We start from the raw sequence: 17,016 nt of genomic DNA, 5'->3' as shown, positions 1-17,016 counted from the left end.
TACCACCCTAATGGCAGAAAGCGAAGAGGATCTCAAGAGCCTCTTGTTGAGGGTGAAAGAGGAGAGTGCAAAAGATGGTTTGAAACTCAACATTAAAAAAACTAAGATCATGGCATCTGGCCCCATCACTTCCTGGCATATAGAAGTGGAAGAAATGGAAGCAGTGACAGATTTTACTTTCTTGGGCTCCAAGATCACCACAGACAGTGACTGTAGCCATGAAATTAAAAGACGCTTGCTCCTTGGGAGGAAAGCTATGGCAAACCTAGGCAGCACAGTAAGAAGCAGAGACATCACCTTGCTGACAAAGGTCCGTCTAATCAAAGCTATGGTTTTCCCAGTAGTAATGTATGGCTGTGAGAGCTGGACTATAAGGAAGGCTGAGCGCCGAAGAATTGATGCTTTCGAACTGTGGTGCTGGAGAAGACTCTTACGAGTCCCCTGGACTGCACGGAGGTCAAATCAGTCCATCCTAAAGGAAATCCACCCTGACTGCTCATTGGAAGGACAGATCCTGAAGCTGAAGCTCCAATATTTTGGCCACCTAATGCGAAGAGAAAACTCCCTGGAAAAGACCCTGATGCTGGGAAAGACTGAAGGCAAAAGGAGAAGGGGACGGCAGAGGATGAGATGGCTAGATAGCATCACGGATGCAATGAATATGAACTTGAGCACGCTCCGGGAGAGAGCGCGGAACAGGAAGGCCTGGCGTGCTATGGTCCATGGGGTCACGAAGAGTCGGACACGACTGAACGACTGAACAACAATAAATCTATTCCTGCCTGTTCGGTGTGATATTTTGGAATGGAGAGAAAGGACAACACGGTGCTTTATTTAACCGCCAGGGCTCCATCCTTGTCCACTACATAAGTTATAAGATTTTGTGGCTTTAACATCCTACCAGCTCCCCCCCCCTTTTTTTTTTTGCTTCACTTCCAGCCTGATGGAAGATTTCTGAAGAACTCAAAAGCTGGCTCCTCCTTTTATGGCCTTTTAATTGCCCCTGCTGTAGATTCTGGATTCTTCTGGTGGGCCCTACAGTAGATTCTGAATTTCTGATCTGTGCGGGGCATGCATGTCGCCCACCCGAGGCTGCCCCCCGTTGCTCTTCGCCCTTGGGCACCGCAGCATCAGTCCCTTCGGCAGGTTTCCACCACGGAGAGGAAACCCGTTCTGGGAGCTGCCCGGAGGGTCGCGGCCAGGGCGCGGGGGCGGAGCTCCTCTCCCCTGGGCGTCACGTGCTCCCCCTGGAATCAGCAACGCAGGAGGCGGGGCGCTTGGGCCGCGCGCTGCGTGCGTGCCTGCGTGCGTGCGTGCCTCCGCCTCCCTCTCCCTCTCCCTCTCCCGCGCGCCTCAACGATCTCGGGATTGCTCGCGACATTTCAGCCTGCGGGCGGGGGGGCCAAGGGAAGGGGGCGAGTTTTGAGGGCCCGGCCCCGCCCCGCCCCGCCCCGCCCCGCCCCGCCGCTCTCCCCGGACGGCGGGTGCTGGCGCAAGATGGACGCCGCCGCCGAGGCCGATGTCGCCGCCGCTCCGGCCTCGGCCAGCCCGGGTCGCTCGGACGGCGAGGAGGAGGAGGAGCCCTCCACCTCGGCCGCCTTCTCTTCCCCCGCGCAGGAGCCCGGCCCGGAGGAGGTACGGCCGGGCGAGGCGCGAGGAGGGCGGCGGCGCCGAAGCGGCGGCACGAGCGGCGCCGTCTCGGGCGGCGCGGCCTGGCGCCTGGGGCCACCGGAGCCCGGCCCGGCCCGCCCCGCCCGAGAGCCGCCCGCCTGCGCTCGGAGGCGCCCTTCCTTGCCCTCTGCCCCCTTTCCTTGAAAGCCGTCTGCGTGCGCTCGGAGGCGCCCTTCCTTGCCCTCTGCCCCCTTGCCCCGAGAGCCGCCTGCGTGCGCTCGGAGGCGCCCTTCCTTGCCCTCTGCCCCCTTGCCCCGAGAGCCGCCTGCGTGCGCTCGGAGGCGCCCTTCCTTGCCCTCTGCCCCCTTGCCCCGAGAGCCGTCTGCGTGCGCTCAGAGGTGCCCTTCCTTGCCCTCTGCCCCCTTTCCTTGAAAGCCGTCTGCGTGCGCTCAGAGGCGCCCTTCCTTGCCCTCTGCCCCCTTTCCTTGAAAGCCGTCTGCGTACGCTCGGAGGCGCCCTTCCTTGCCCTCTGCCCCCTTGCCCCGAGAGCCGTCTGCGTGCGCTCAGAGGTGCCCTTCCTTGCCCTCTGCCCCCTTTCCTTGAAAGCCGTCTGCGTGCGCTCAGAGGCGCCCTTCCTTGCCCTCTGCCCCCTTTCCTTGAAAGCCGCCTGCGTGCGCTCAGAGGCGCCCTTCCTTGCCCTCTGCCCCCTTGCCCCGAGAGCCGTCTGCGTGCGCTCGGAGGCGCCCTTCCTTGCCCTCTGCCCCCTTTCCTTGAAAGCCGTCTGCGTACGCTCGGAGGCGCCCTTCCTTGCCCTCTGCCCCCTTTCCTTGAAAGCCGCCTGCGTGCGCTCGGAGGCGCCCTTCCTTGCCCTCTGCCCCCTTTCCTTGAAAGCCGCCTGCGTGCGCTCGGAGGCGCCCTTCCTTGCCCTCTGCCCCCTTGCCCTGAGAGCCACCTGCGTGCGCTCGGAGGCGCCCTTCCTTGCCCTCTGCCTCCTTTCCTTGAAAGCCGTCTGCGTACGCTCGGAGGCGCCCTTCCTTGCCCTCTGCCCCCTTTCCTTGAAAGCCGTCTGCGTACGCTCGGAGGCGCCCTTCCTTGCCCTCTGCCCCCTTGCCCCGAGAGCCGCCTGCGTGCGCTCGGAGGCGCCCTTCCTTGCCCTCTGCCCCCTTTCCTTGAAAGCCGCCTGCATGCGCTCAGAGGCGCCCTTCCTTGCCCTCTGCCCCCTTGCCCCGAGAGCCGCCTGCGTGCGCTCGGAGGCGCCCTTCCTTGCCCTCTGCCCCCTTTCCTTGAAAGCCGCCTGCGTGCGCTCAGAGGCGCCCTTCCTTGCCCTCTGCCTCCTTTCCTTGAAAGCCGCCTGCGTGCGCTCGGAGGCGCCCTTCCTTGCCCTCTGCCCCCTTTCCTTGAAAGCCGCCTGCGTGCGCTCGGAGGCGCCCTTCCTTGCCCTCTGCCCCCTTTCCTTGAAAGCCGCCTGCGTGCGCTCAGAGGCGCCCTTCCTTGCCCTCTGCCTCCTTTCCTTGAAAGCCGTCTGCGTACGCTCGGAGGCGCCCTTCCTTGCCCTCTGCCCCCTTGCCCTGAGAGCCACCTGCGTGCGCTCGGAGGCGCCCTTCCTTGCCCTCTGCCCCCTTGCCCTGAGAGCCACCTGCGTGCGCTCGGAGGCGCCCTTCCTTGCCCTCTGCCCCCTTTCCTTGAAAGCCGTCTGCGTACGCTCGGAGGCGCCCTTCCTTGCCCTCTGCCTCCTTTCCTTGAAAGCCGTCTGCGTACGCTCGGAGGCGCCCTTCCTTGCCCTCTGCCCCCTTTCCTTGAAAGCCGCCTGCGTGCGCTCGGAGGCGCCCTTCCTTGCCCTCTGCCCCCTTGCCCCGAGAGCCGTCTGCGTGCGCTCGGAGGCGCCCTTCCTTGCCCTCTGCCCCCTTTCCTTGAAAGCCGTCTGCGTACGCTCGGAGGCGCCCTTCCTTGCCCTCTGCCCCCTTGCCCTGAGAGCCACCTGCGTGCGCTCGGAGGCGCCCTTCCTTGCCCTCTGCCCCCTTTCCTTGAAAGCCGCCTGCGTGCGCTCGGAGGCGCCCTTCCTTGCCCTCTGCCCCCTTTCCTTGAAAGCCGCCTGCGTGCGCTCGGAGGCGCCCTTCCTTGCCCTCTGCCCCCTTGCCCTGAGAGCCACCTGCGTGCGCTCGGAGGCGCCCTTCCTTGCCCTCTGCCTCCTTTCCTTGAAAGCCGTCTGCGTACGCTCGGAGGCGCCCTTCCTTGCCCTCTGCCCCCTTTCCTTGAAAGCCGTCTGCGTACGCTCGGAGGCGCCCTTCCTTGCCCTCTGCCCCCTTGCCCCGAGAGCCGTCTGCGTGCGCTCGGAGGCGCCCTTCCTTGCCCTCTGCCCCCTTTCCTTGAAAGCCGTCTGCGTACGCTCGGAGGCGCCCTTCCTTGCCCTCTGCCCCCTTGCCCCGAGAGCCGTCTGCGTGCGCTCAGAGGTGCCCTTCCTTGCCCTCTGCCCCCTTTCCTTGAAAGCCGTCTGCGTGCGCTCAGAGGCGCCCTTCCTTGCCCTCTGCCCCCTTTCCTTGAAAGCCGCCTGCGTGCGCTCGGAGGCGCCCTTCCTTGCCCTCTGCCCCCTTGCCCTGAGAGCCACCTGCGTGCGCTCGGAGGCGCCCTTCCTTGCCCTCTGCCTCCTTTCCTTGAAAGCCGTCTGCGTACGCTCGGAGGCGCCCTTCCTTGCCCTCTGCCCCCTTTCCTTGAAAGCCGTCTGCGTACGCTCGGAGGCGCCCTTCCTTGCCCTCTGCCCCCTTGCCCCGAGAGCCGTCTGCGTGCGCTCGGAGGCGCCCTTCCTTGCCCTCTGCCCCCTTTCCTTGAAAGCCGTCTGCGTACGCTCGGAGGCGCCCTTCCTTGCCCTCTGCCCCCTTGCCCCGAGAGCCGTCTGCGTGCGCTCAGAGGTGCCCTTCCTTGCCCTCTGCCCCCTTTCCTTGAAAGCCGTCTGCGTGCGCTCAGAGGCGCCCTTCCTTGCCCTCTGCCCCCTTTCCTTGAAAGCCGCCTGCGTGCGCTCAGAGGCGCCCTTCCTTGCCCTCTGCCCCCTTGCCCCGAGAGCCGTCTGCGTGCGCTCGGAGGCGCCCTTCCTTGCCCTCTGCCCCCTTTCCTTGAAAGCCGTCTGCGTACGCTCGGAGGCGCCCTTCCTTGCCCTCTGCCCCCTTTCCTTGAAAGCCGCCTGCGTGCGCTCGGAGGCGCCCTTCCTTGCCCTCTGCCCCCTTTCCTTGAAAGCCGCCTGCGTGCGCTCGGAGGCGCCCTTCCTTGCCCTCTGCCCCCTTGCCCTGAGAGCCACCTGCGTGCGCTCGGAGGCGCCCTTCCTTGCCCTCTGCCTCCTTTCCTTGAAAGCCGTCTGCGTACGCTCGGAGGCGCCCTTCCTTGCCCTCTGCCCCCTTTCCTTGAAAGCCGTCTGCGTACGCTCGGAGGCGCCCTTCCTTGCCCTCTGCCTCCTTTCCTTGAAAGCCGTCTGCGTACGCTCGGAGGCGCCCTTCCTTGCCCTCTGCCCCCTTTCCTTGAAAGCCGTCTGCGTACGCTCGGAGGCGCCCTTCCTTGCCCTCTGCCCCCTTGCCCCGAGAGCCGTCTGCGTGCGCTCGGAGGCGCCCTTCCTTGCCCTCTGCCCCCTTTCCTTGAAAGCCGTCTGCGTACGCTCGGAGGCGCCCTTCCTTGCCCTCTGCCCCCTTGCCCCGAGAGCCGTCTGCGTGCGCTCAGAGGTGCCCTTCCTTGCCCTCTGCCCCCTTTCCTTGAAAGCCGTCTGCGTGCGCTCAGAGGCGCCCTTCCTTGCCCTCTGCCCCCTTTCCTTGAAAGCCGCCTGCGTGCGCTCGGAGGCGCCCTTCCTTGCCCTCTGCCCCCTTGCCCTGAGAGCCACCTGCGTGCGCTCGGAGGCGCCCTTCCTTGCCCTCTGCCTCCTTTCCTTGAAAGCCGTCTGCGTACGCTCGGAGGCGCCCTTCCTTGCCCTCTGCCCCCTTTCCTTGAAAGCCGTCTGCGTACGCTCGGAGGCGCCCTTCCTTGCCCTCTGCCCCCTTGCCCCGAGAGCCGTCTGCGTGCGCTCGGAGGCGCCCTTCCTTGCCCTCTGCCCCCTTTCCTTGAAAGCCGTCTGCGTACGCTCGGAGGCGCCCTTCCTTGCCCTCTGCCCCCTTGCCCCGAGAGCCGTCTGCGTGCGCTCAGAGGTGCCCTTCCTTGCCCTCTGCCCCCTTTCCTTGAAAGCCGTCTGCGTGCGCTCAGAGGCGCCCTTCCTTGCCCTCTGCCCCCTTTCCTTGAAAGCCGCCTGCGTGCGCTCAGAGGCGCCCTTCCTTGCCCTCTGCCCCCTTGCCCCGAGAGCCGTCTGCGTGCGCTCGGAGGCGCCCTTCCTTGCCCTCTGCCCCCTTTCCTTGAAAGCCGTCTGCGTACGCTCGGAGGCGCCCTTCCTTGCCCTCTGCCCCCTTTCCTTGAAAGCCGCCTGCGTGCGCTCGGAGGCGCCCTTCCTTGCCCTCTGCCCCCTTTCCTTGAAAGCCGCCTGCGTGCGCTCGGAGGCGCCCTTCCTTGCCCTCTGCCCCCTTGCCCTGAGAGCCACCTGCGTGCGCTCGGAGGCGCCCTTCCTTGCCCTCTGCCTCCTTTCCTTGAAAGCCGTCTGCGTACGCTCGGAGGCGCCCTTCCTTGCCCTCTGCCCCCTTTCCTTGAAAGCCGCCTGCATGCGCTCGGAGGCGCCCTTCCTTGCCCTCTGCCCCCTTTCCTTGAAAGCCGCCTGCGTGCGCTCGGAGGCGCCCTTTCTTGCCCTCTGCCCCCTTTCCTTGAAAGCCGTCTGCGTACGCTCAGAGGCGCCCTTCCTTGCCCTCTGCCCCCTTTCCTTGAAAGCCGTCTGTGTACGCTCAGAGGCGCCCTTCCTTGCCCTCTGCCCCCTATCCTTGAAAGCCGCCTGTGTACGCTCAGAGGCGCCCTTTCTTACTCTCTGCCCCCTTTCCGTGAAAGCCGTCTGTGTACGCTCAGAGGCGCCCTTTCTTGCCCTCTGCCCCCTTGCCCCGAGAGCCGTCTGTGTACGCTCAGAGGAGCCCTTTCTTACTCTCTGCCGCCTTTCCTTTAAAGCTGCCTGCGTATGCTCAGAGGAGCCCTTTTTTTACCCTCTGCCCCCTTTCCTCGAAAGCTGCCTGTGTATGTTCAGAGGAGCCCTTTTTTTTACTCTCTTCCCCCTTTCCTCAAAAACTGTCTGTATGCTCCAAGGAACACTTTTTTCGGAACCTTCTGTCTCCTCCAATGACTTTGCTCTCCGTGTTCCAAGGAAGTGTACATCTGAAGGACCCCACTCCCTGGTGGTGGTGCTACTGCACCCTCCAGGTTCGGAGACAAGGGGCCTCCATGACAGCAGCCTGCCTGGTAAGGCAGGAGATGCCTCTGAATCACCAGTTGCTGGGGAACAACCGTTTGCTGTGGTGCCCTGCTCTTCTGCTGCTTTGCACAGGCATCTTGTTGGCTGCTGTGGGGAATATTTATTTATTTATTTATTATTTTACATTTAGAGTGGTATCCAGCGTTAGTCCTTCATAGACCCATTGAAACAGATGGAATGTAGTGGTTTTGAACTGCCCAGAAAGCTTCAGCTATGGGTGGTATAGAAATGTAATAAGTTAGTCATTACTAGCTTGTCCCTTTCATTTCAGTGGGTCTACCCTTTGTAGGATTCACATTGGATACTACCCTAATATAGCGCTTTATCTGCTGCTGGACTATCAGAGGGGCTTTCAGTCTGATCCAGCAGCACTGCACTCTTCTTGGTCAAGGATTCCAAAATCCCTGTTAGTGTACTTGCTCGGTAAACCAAAAGATCACAAAAATTGTGCAAGCTTCCAAGATCTCCAGGGGTTGGATCATTTAGTTTGTCATGACTAACTGAAGTCCTACTGATTTCAATGCATCTACTCTTAAGTGTAACTAAGTCTGGATCCAATCCTTTATTTCTTCATTTGGCAAGATGCTACCGAAAGCAGGTGGGGGGCGGGAATAAGGGAGAGGAAAAGAAAAACTGACTTGTTGGTGAAGTCGGAATGTCTGGATGTTCAGAGTCCCAAGATAAAGGGGGGTGGGGGATGAGGAATCTGCAAACCCTTAAATTAGGCCCTACTACAGGTCATGTGAATGTTGGACCTGCATCTACCTCTAGGATTGCTGAGAACCAGAAAAGGGAAAAATAAAGGATGATGATGATTACATTTTATGTCCCATCCTTTTTCTAAGGAGTTAAAGGTCGCGGTGGCTTAGTGGTTAAGACGCTGAACTGCAGACTGGAAGGTCGGCAGGACAGCAGTTCGAGACCCGAGTGCTGCGTGACGGAGTGAGCTCCCGTCTTCAGTCCCAGCTTCTGCCAACCTAGCAGTTCGAAAGCAAGAAATTGCAAGTAGATAAATAGGTACCGCCTCGGTGGGAAAGGTAACAGCGTTCCGTGCACCTCGGTGTTCAGTCATGCCAGCCACATGACCACGGAAACGTCTTCGGACAGCGCTGGCTCTTCGGCTTAGAAACGGGGATGAGCACCACACCCTAGAGTTGGACACGACTGGTTGGGGACACCTTTACCTTTACCTTTTTTTAAAGGTGACATATGCTTCTCCTTCCTCACCCCATATTTGCAACAACCCTGTAAGATAGGTTAAGCTGAGAGATAGCAACTGGGACCCAGGTCACACATTGAGCTTCATGACTGAGAGGGGAGTTGAATTTGGATCTCACTGGCCCTGGTCTGGGACTCTTAAACTGGGGTACGTAACTGGTGGCCTCCAGTTTTGGGCCACAACTCCCATCATCCCCACCCATTGGTCATGATGGCTGGGGCTTATGGAAATTGTCGTCTAAAACATTAGGAGGATACCAGATTGTCCACGTCTGCTCTAACCACCGCATCACACCGGCTCTATGTTCATGGTTGACAGGCTGATTGGCAGCTATTAAGAATGATGTGCTTGTGGGCTTCTCATTGGGGCATCTGGTTAGCCACTGTGGGAACAGAATGCTGGACTAGACAGGCTTTGGTCTGATCCAGCAGGGCTGTTCTTATGTACAGAAACAATTTATCTTTGAATACCAGTTCCTGGAGCAGGGGGCAAATGGGATGGCCACAATGTTTTTGCCCTGGTTGTTGGTGACTTTCCCCAGAAGCACCTGCCTGGCCACTGTTGGAAGCATGCTGCTGGGCTAGATGGATGGTCTGATCCAGCATAGCACTTAGGTTCTTATGAGTTTCTGGGCTTCTCTGGTCTTTATAACAATCAGGGGTAGACTGAGTGAAGGCATGTCTGGTAATCTACTTTTTTTCCTTCTTCACCTCTCCTTTGCCTTAGTTCGTCAATGTGTTTGTAAATTTGCAAAGGAAGACTATATAGGTTGAGTGTGATACATTCTAGAGGGGTATCTGTGTTAAGCCTGTTGCAGCAAAAACAAGGAATAGTTTTGTGGTACCTTAAAGACTTAAAAGGTTTACAGCCTACTCTTATGCATGTCTACTCAGAAGTAAGTTCCACTGTGTTCAGTGGGGTTGGGTGAATGTTTATAGGATTGCAGCCTCATTGTGGCATGAGCAAAGGCATGAAGTGTTATCCTCATTTGGCAGATTATTTCTTTCTATTTTGTAAGTAGTGGGGCTAAAAGGTGATGCAGTGCAAAAAGTGTACTAGGTCAGTGGCATTTCTATGTAAAGCTCAAATATATACATTTAAGTCCATAACCTGTGGATAGAGCCTTTGTTCTTAGTTTTATGTACTTGTTAACAGGATAAGCACTGGCCACCTATGATAGCTTTATTTGATAACACAAACCTCTTGTTTGCTGTCAGTAATGGAATGGTTGAGGGCGAACAAATTGAAGCTTGATCCAGATAAGACAGCGGTGCTCCTGGTTGGTTAAAAGGCAGATCATGGAATAGGGATTCACTCTGTCCTTGATGGAGTTTCACTCCCATTGAAGATTCAGGATCACAATTTGGGGGTACTGGATTCAGGCCTGAACCTGGATTCAGGAGTGCATTTGCAGAGTTGAGACTAGAGCACCAACTGCACCTGTTCCTAGAAATGTCTGACCTGGCCATGCATGTATGATGTAGGGCATAATCCTATGGCCACTAGTCAGCGGCTAGATGACTAGCGGCTCCGAAGTCGGTTCCCAGAGAACCAACCTCCACCCCCTCCTACGCCACCTCATAGGCAGTGCAGATCGGTCCGGCACTCCGCGCTTGGAAGAGCAGTGCAAAGTGGGGAAAATGGTGCATTCCTGGGGGCGGTCCGAGGCAGGGAGGTCGGAAGTCTGGCTGCCCCTTCCTGTGCTCTGAGGTCCTGTGGTTAGATGGCGGAAATCGGCTGTCTGGCCGCAAAAGCAGGGCGGCTGGAGCGCAGAGGACATCCGCTCCTCACCACTCCTCCCGCCTTGCACTAGATAGGCGGTTGCCCGTGGGATCGGAGGTGACTGTCGATTCAGATAGGATTGCTCCCTCCGTTACCTCCTGTCTGGACTACTGTAATGCACTCTATGTAGGTCTGCCCTTGAAAAATGTTCAGAAACTTGAGCTGGTCTAGAATGCTGCATTCAAGCTGTTGACTGAGGCCAGTTTTGGGGCGCATGTGACACAATGGTCTCCAGGTGTAATTCACAGTGCTTGTTATGACCTATAAAGCTCTATATGGCTCGGGACCAGGCTAACTGAAAGACCGCATTCTTTCATATGAGCCTGTCTGGGTTTTAAGATACTTAAGAGGAAGCCCTTCTCTCCATCCTGCTGCCATTGCAGGCACATATGTTGGGGACATGAGAGAGGGCCTTCTCAGTTCCTGCTTCCAGGCTCTGGAATTCCCTGCTGAGAATGGCTAGGTTGGCCTCCTCTCTGTTCTGCTGGCAGAGAATGTCGTTTTTATTCAGGCAGGCCTTTGCCATGGAAGCTGGTCTGTTACTGAAGGAGGTTTTAAGTGGGTGGGTGCTGTCTATTTTGTTGTTTTTTAATTGTGTTTTTTATGGATCTCTTTTTATGCTATAATTAAGATGTTGTTTTTAACCTGTATTTGATTATAGTTATCTGCCTTGAGAACCATTTTTGGCGGAAACCTGGAACATTAAATAAATACATAAATAAACAAACCTTGCCATACCAAATGGCAGGAGACAAAGGCCACTGTTCTATGTAGTTTTATTTGGGAATATGCTGTATTGAACACAGTTGAACTTGCTTCTGAGTAAAAAAACTGAGCTATTAAAGGTCCCTTTAGTAGGTAAGGCATAACTAATGTGTGTTCTGTGATCCTGAATAACGCACCTTAAAAACATAAGAGCCTGGTTCTGGAAGAATCAAACCAAAGTCCATATAAATCAGCATTGTTTGGGAGCTGGTATTAGGTGGTCCACTGAAGGTTGGCTAGTGACCCACAGTTTATCTTTTAATCACCAGGATCCACTGAATCCTGTGTGAAGCATGTGGTTGGACTAGATGGCTTCCAAGGCCCCTTCCAATTGTTACGATTCTATGAATTCTTCCTGCCCCAGGATTTGCTATAAGATTCTTGTTCCAGGCTGGCTGGAACCCTGAACAGGAAGAACCCTTTCATGTCATTAGATCATGCTCCTGTGTTCCCTTTCATATAGCCGTGGTTAGTAACTAATTTTGACTATAGCCCTGTTTGCATGTAATGGCAGAAAATCATGGGTTAATTAATTCATAATTTGCTGGGTTCTGTGCCATGCATGAGCCACTTCTGTTTTGCATAATCAGCCTCCAATCAGCCCAATTGGAGGATGTTGTGTGACATGCGAATGGGAACACTATAGGTTTTTCATGGATTAAACAACCCAAAGTTAACCTAATAACTAATTGTAGGTTAACTTTGGGTTGCTTAGTCCATGAATAACTCTGATCGGGTCGATTAGAGATTGATTGTGCGAAGTGGAAGTGGCTCTCATGCAGCAGGCAACCCGGCAAACCATGGGTTAATTACATGGCAACTAGGTTTTTGTTTTGAATTGAGTAATGTGAAGGGCTGCCAACATTGCCAGCTGATTTCCTGCTTATTCTGAAACCCAGGCAAATGACTCTTCATAAACCTTCTTCCCCAGGTGTACAGCAACATATGCTTTGGCAAAGTTTTATTGTACACCTCAGCTGCTCATTTCTGTTTGGCTGTGTTTTGGCTTATGCTTAGGAAGTCAAGGGAGGCATCTGCCAAAACTCCTTTTACTCTTTACACCATGAAGGAAGGTGGGGGAAGTGCCGTTCATGGCACAGTTACTTATTAGGATATTGCTAATAAGAGCAGAGGGTGGTCATTCACTTCAGAGGGTGGGAAGGGAGTGGAAGTAACATGCTTCCCCAAGGCCGGCTCCTGTTTTGCTGATTGATTTGCAGGGAGTGAACATTAATTCTGTATCAGAACCTTGAAGCTGCAGTCTAGGAATGTTCTGTATTTCTCTTATCAGGTGCCAAAAGTAAAGTACAGCTTCTGGAGTTTAGTCTTCTCTTTTGCATCCTTTTTGTAGTTCTGGAACAGCTGTATAATAGCTCTGGATAGGGGTGAATGCTCCTTCCTTGTTCTCCTCGACCTCTCAGCGGCTTTTGATACCGTTGACCACGGTATCCTCCTGGACCGCCTGGAGGGGTTGGGCATTGGAGACACTGTATTGCGGTGGTTCCGGTCCTTCCTCTCCGGCAGGTACCAGAGGGTAGCACTGGGAGAGGAGGTTTCAGACCCGTGGCCACTTACTTGTGGGGTGCCACAGGGTTCCATCCTCTCCCCGATGCTATTTAACATCTATGAGAAGCCACTGGGGGCTATCATCAGGAGGTTTGGGGTGCAGTGTCATCAATATGCGGATGACACGCAGCTCTACCTCTCATTCAAATCTTCACCAAGGTTGGCCGTAGAATCCCTGTCCAAATGTCTGGAGACGGTGAGTGGCTGGATGGGGAGGAATAAGCTGAAGCTGAACCCTGACAAGACCGAGGTACTTTTGGTGGGAGACAAGAGGAGGCTGGGGGATGTTGACCTGGTGTTGAATGGGGTACGGCTACCCTTGAAAGACCAGGTCCGCAGCCTGGGGGTCATTTTGGACTCCCAGCTGTCCATGGAGGCTCAGGTGTCAGCTGTGAGCCGGACAGCGCTATATCAACTCCATCTGATACGGCGGCTGCGCCCCTTCCTTCCCGACCATCTGCTCCCATCGGTAGTACATGCCCTGGTCTCCTCTCGTTTAGACTACTGTAATGCGCTCTACGTGGGGTTACCCTTGAAGACGGTTCGGAAGCTGCAGCTGGTACAGAACGCAGCGGCTCGCCTGATTAAAGGCAGCCGCTGGCGAGATCACATCACTCCAGTGCTGAAGGAGTTGCACTAGTTACCAGTTGTTTTCCGGGCCAAGTTCAAGGTGTTGGTTTTGACCTTTAAAACCCTATATGGTTCCGACCCAGCCTATCTCAAGGAGCGCCTCCAGCAACACCAGACAGGCCGCTTAACAAGATCAGCCTCAGATGGCCTTCTCTCTGTCCCATCAGCCAGGACAGCTAGACTGGTGGGGATGAGGGAGAGGGCCTTCTCTGTGGTGGCCCCCACTCTGTGGAACTCCCTCCCTAGGGAACTCCGTCATGCCCCCTCTTTAATGAGCTTCCGTCGCGCATTAAAAACGTGGTTGTTCAGGCAGGCATTTGGGGTGGGTTAGGGTATTTTAAAAAAAATTTATGGTAAAATTTTATTGTTTTAAATTGTTTTATGGTGGGTTGTACATCGCCCAGAGTGGCTGGGTGACCAGTCAGATGGGCGATTAATAAATTTAATAAATAAATATAATAGTCTAGCTGTTCCAACCCTACTACAGATATTTTTTTGAAAAATAAATGTTGTCGTAAGAATTATTAATAGTAGAAGTCAGAAATAGGTTTTTAGTTCATTTTTTAATTCTTTTCTCCATCTGCACTTACCGACACAGTGAAATCTTGCTTTTGATGCCCGGTTCGACTTACCGTTTGAGCAGGCGTGGGGAACTGTGGCCCTCCAGATGTTGTTGGACTCCAACTCCAATCAGTCCCAGCAAATACGTCCAGTGGTCAGGAATGATGGGAGTTGGAGTCCATCAATATCTGGAGGGCCACAGGTTCCCCCACCCCTGCAGTGGGGACTAACAATCCGATCCAAAACAGATCTCTTCTGTACATTCTGTTGAGTTCAATGAGACTTGCTTCCTGATAAGGCTATTGTAAGTTTTCCACCGTACGCAGGAAAAGGGGTTTCTATCTCTGCAGTACTTTGAGCTGTATTACATGTTGTAGCAAGATGAGGCTGGACAGCCATCTGTCTGGGATGCTGTGATTTGGGATTCCTGCACTGAGCAGGGGGTTGGACTCGATGGCCCTGTAGGCCCCTTCCAACCCTACTATTCTATGATACTATGAAATATTGGTTAGGAAGGCTTAGGCGACCTAGAAAAGCTCTTGATATTTAGGAGCTGATGAGTTTCTCAATTTCAGCTTTTGACACCAAGAGAAGCCCTGGAAACGTGAGAGAAGTATTGCCAGAGGGGTAGTCATGTTAGTCCCTGGCATAAACAAAGTGTCTTTTGGTACCTTAAAGACTAACAAATTTATTCTGGCATAAGCTTTCATGGACACTGTCCACTTCATGAGACGTGTGAAGTGTTAACCTCAAATTGGAAGATCTATATACACATGCTGGGTGTGGGGAAGGAGATTTAGAGTTGAAAGACCAGGTTTAATAGCATTGGATTAAGTTCTTTGGGCTGAGCAACTATTTGTAGTTACATTTGCTTTCTACCCTTCCCCATCCTGGTGCCTCCAGGTATGTTGGACTGTAACTTTCATTATCCCAATGGCCATGCCGGCTGAGGCTGATCGGAGTTGAAGTCAAACAGATCTGCAGGGCAGCAGGATGGGGAAGGCTGGTGTAGGCAGTCAAGATATTTTGTTCGAGTAGCATGTCAGAGTGTGTTATTTCATTTTTATCCCATCCTCTAAGGAGCTCAGGGTAGCATACATGACACCAGAAAGCCAACAGCCTTGTGAGATGTATTAGGCTGAGAGAGTCCAACATCCCATAAGCTTCATTTGAACTCGGGTCTCCTTCTTTCTCTAAGCTGACACTCTTTCTACTATACCATATGGCTCTTTGGCAAGATCCATCTTTCCTGTGAAGAATAGCAGCAAAGTATGATACCAAGATTCTAAGATCAACATAAGGAGATAAGGGAGTTCACAGTAGTTTTTTTCTTCTTTTTAGAAAGGCTTTAGCTGTTGTGGGTAAGTACCACAGATGTTTAGAATTACATTCAGTAGACTGAAAAAAATGTAGATGGCATTTGGTCAAGGTTAGAATAGCGATAGAATATTACTGATGCAGATGTAACACATAGATTAGTTGCATGCAGTATGCATGGAGGACTTGAAGTATTAGTTACAAACTATCTCACATTTAAAAACGTTTTATCTAAGTTATGTTGGGAAAATGTGCACATGTAACATGGTTAAGGGACTGAAGATGGGCTTGGCGATTGCGCAATTTCTCCCTTGCCCCCACACCTGGAGCATCAGTTTTTCCCACCTTGCTGGCCTTAGCCATTAGCTAAAGGTTATGGAAGCACTGCTGTTAACCATAATTAAAGCTAATTACAAAGAGTCTTGCAGCACCTTAAAGACTAACACATTTATCCTAGCATAAGCTTTTGTGGACACTAATGCCAAAATACATTTATTAGTGTTTAAGGTGCCACAAGACTCTTCATTGTTTTTCCTACTATAGACTAACATGGCTGCCCCTCTGGAAATTAAAGCTAACTAGAGTTCCATCTCAACCAGAATCTGAAAACAAGTTTTTAGGCTATTTTCAGCACTGCCTTATGGAAACTGTTAGTATTAACAGTGATTGAGACCAATGTTGACTGATGGAAGTGGCTCCCATGCTAGGCGAGTACGAGGAGGGCCTCGGCCTCATTGATTGTAATGGAACCCAATTCTATGTAATGCCCTAAAGAGCTATTTTAGGCAAGCCTAGTGAAATTTCTGACTTTTTTTCTTTCAGCGGTAGGGATCCCCGCCTCGGTTATATACCAATGTGTTTTTTTGAAAGTTCCCTCTGGTTCAAAAACAGGTTACTGTGTTTGTGAGGGTGGGTTGCTGTTTGAGAATCATAAATTCAAAGGCTCATTGGGCTTGCAGAAATAGATGCATAGCTCTTTGGATCTTGACCAGTTTACTTAGGACATGAGTGTAGGAAACATTTAGGAGTTGCTGGGAATTATGCCTTGTTTTTGGAAGCTCCTCATTTCAGAAGTACTTTCTAGACTTTTACAGAGGCAACAGTACCCCCTCTCCCCCCTTTTTGTTTTGTTCTGTCAGCTGTTAGATATATGATAATTGTAGAATTTTCAATTTTATTTGCAGAAATATGATCCTCCATTTCAACTTAAACCCCCTCCAAAAGCATCTAAATCTGAAAAAGACGTTGATCCAGAATATGAAGAGAAGATGGTAAGTTTTCTGCTTTAGCAGTTTATTTGATGAAACCTTCGCTTTGTCTTTTGTTAAGCTTAATTTAGTTGTGGTAGTAAAACAATTATATGCATAATATTCGCTATTCTTAAATTAAACTTTAACAAATCCTTTCATACAGTAATGTCTGGCATCAACAATCTTAAAGTGTGTATTTATGTATACATTTAAAAATATTATATCTGGAATGTTTTATGTTCATATGTACCAAAGGGAAAATGTCAAAAGTCAATATCATCCCTTCAGAGGATCCTTCATTTATTTCACAAATGTATATACCACTTTCAAACAAAAATTTCAAAGTAGTGAACATAATGACAACATCAACACTAACATATAACAATAAAACACCACAATGAAATAATCACCATTCATCAATAAACTATTGACTCTAACTGGTTGGGTCACACCTCAGCGAAACCTTGCATAAGGAGATGGGTCTTAAGGAGATTCTAAAAGTCAAAACTGTAGACGCCTATCTGATGCCAAGGGGGAGTGTGTTCCAGAGGGTGGATGCTGAAACCACTGAATGCTCTATTGCTAGTGCTCCTAAGGCGAAACTGAGTATTGCGCTGCACTGTCAAAAAGTGCTTTCTCTGAGGATCAGAAAGGTTGCTCAGGGATATAAGGGATGAGGTGATCCCTAAGGTAACTGGGTTCCAAGTTTTTTTAGAGCCTTATATGTTAACAACATATACGTCCTTGGTGGCTTAGTGGTTAAGACGCTGAATTGCAGACCGGAAGGTCAGCAGGACAGCAGTTCGAGACCTGAGTGCTGCGTGATGGAGTGAGCTCCCATCTTCAGTCCCAGCTCCTGCCAACCTAGCAGTTCGAAAGCAAGAAAAGGCAAGTAGATAAATAGGTACCGCTTCAGCAGGAAAGGTAACAGCGTTCCGTGCACCTCGGTGTTCAGTCATGCC

At 53.0% G+C, this 17,016-nt stretch overlaps 1 protein-coding gene across 1 annotated transcript in view; it reads left to right on the top strand.

Moving 5' to 3' along the window:
• The first annotated feature begins 1,486 nt into the window (after positions 1-1,486).
• Positions 1,487-17,016, top strand: part of SMARCA1 (SNF2 related chromatin remodeling ATPase 1) — a 57,955-nt gene continuing 42,425 nt past the window's right edge. The window contains exons 1-2 of the mRNA XM_084814085.1: positions 1,487-1,635; positions 15,989-16,075. Of these exons, the coding sequence (XP_084670211.1) occupies positions 1,498-1,635; positions 15,989-16,075 (225 nt within the window). The 5' untranslated portion in view covers positions 1,487-1,497. The remainder of the gene's footprint in view (positions 1,636-15,988; positions 16,076-17,016) is intronic.

Source organism: Heloderma suspectum, chromosome 9 (genome assembly GCF_057233095.1).
Source record: "Heloderma suspectum isolate Gila_16-S chromosome 9, 16-S_ref, whole genome shotgun sequence".
Lineage (NCBI taxonomy): Eukaryota > Metazoa > Chordata > Lepidosauria > Squamata > Helodermatidae > Heloderma > Heloderma suspectum.
The sequence above is the reverse complement of the archived record's forward strand: the minus strand, read 5'-3'. Positions and strand labels throughout refer to the sequence as shown.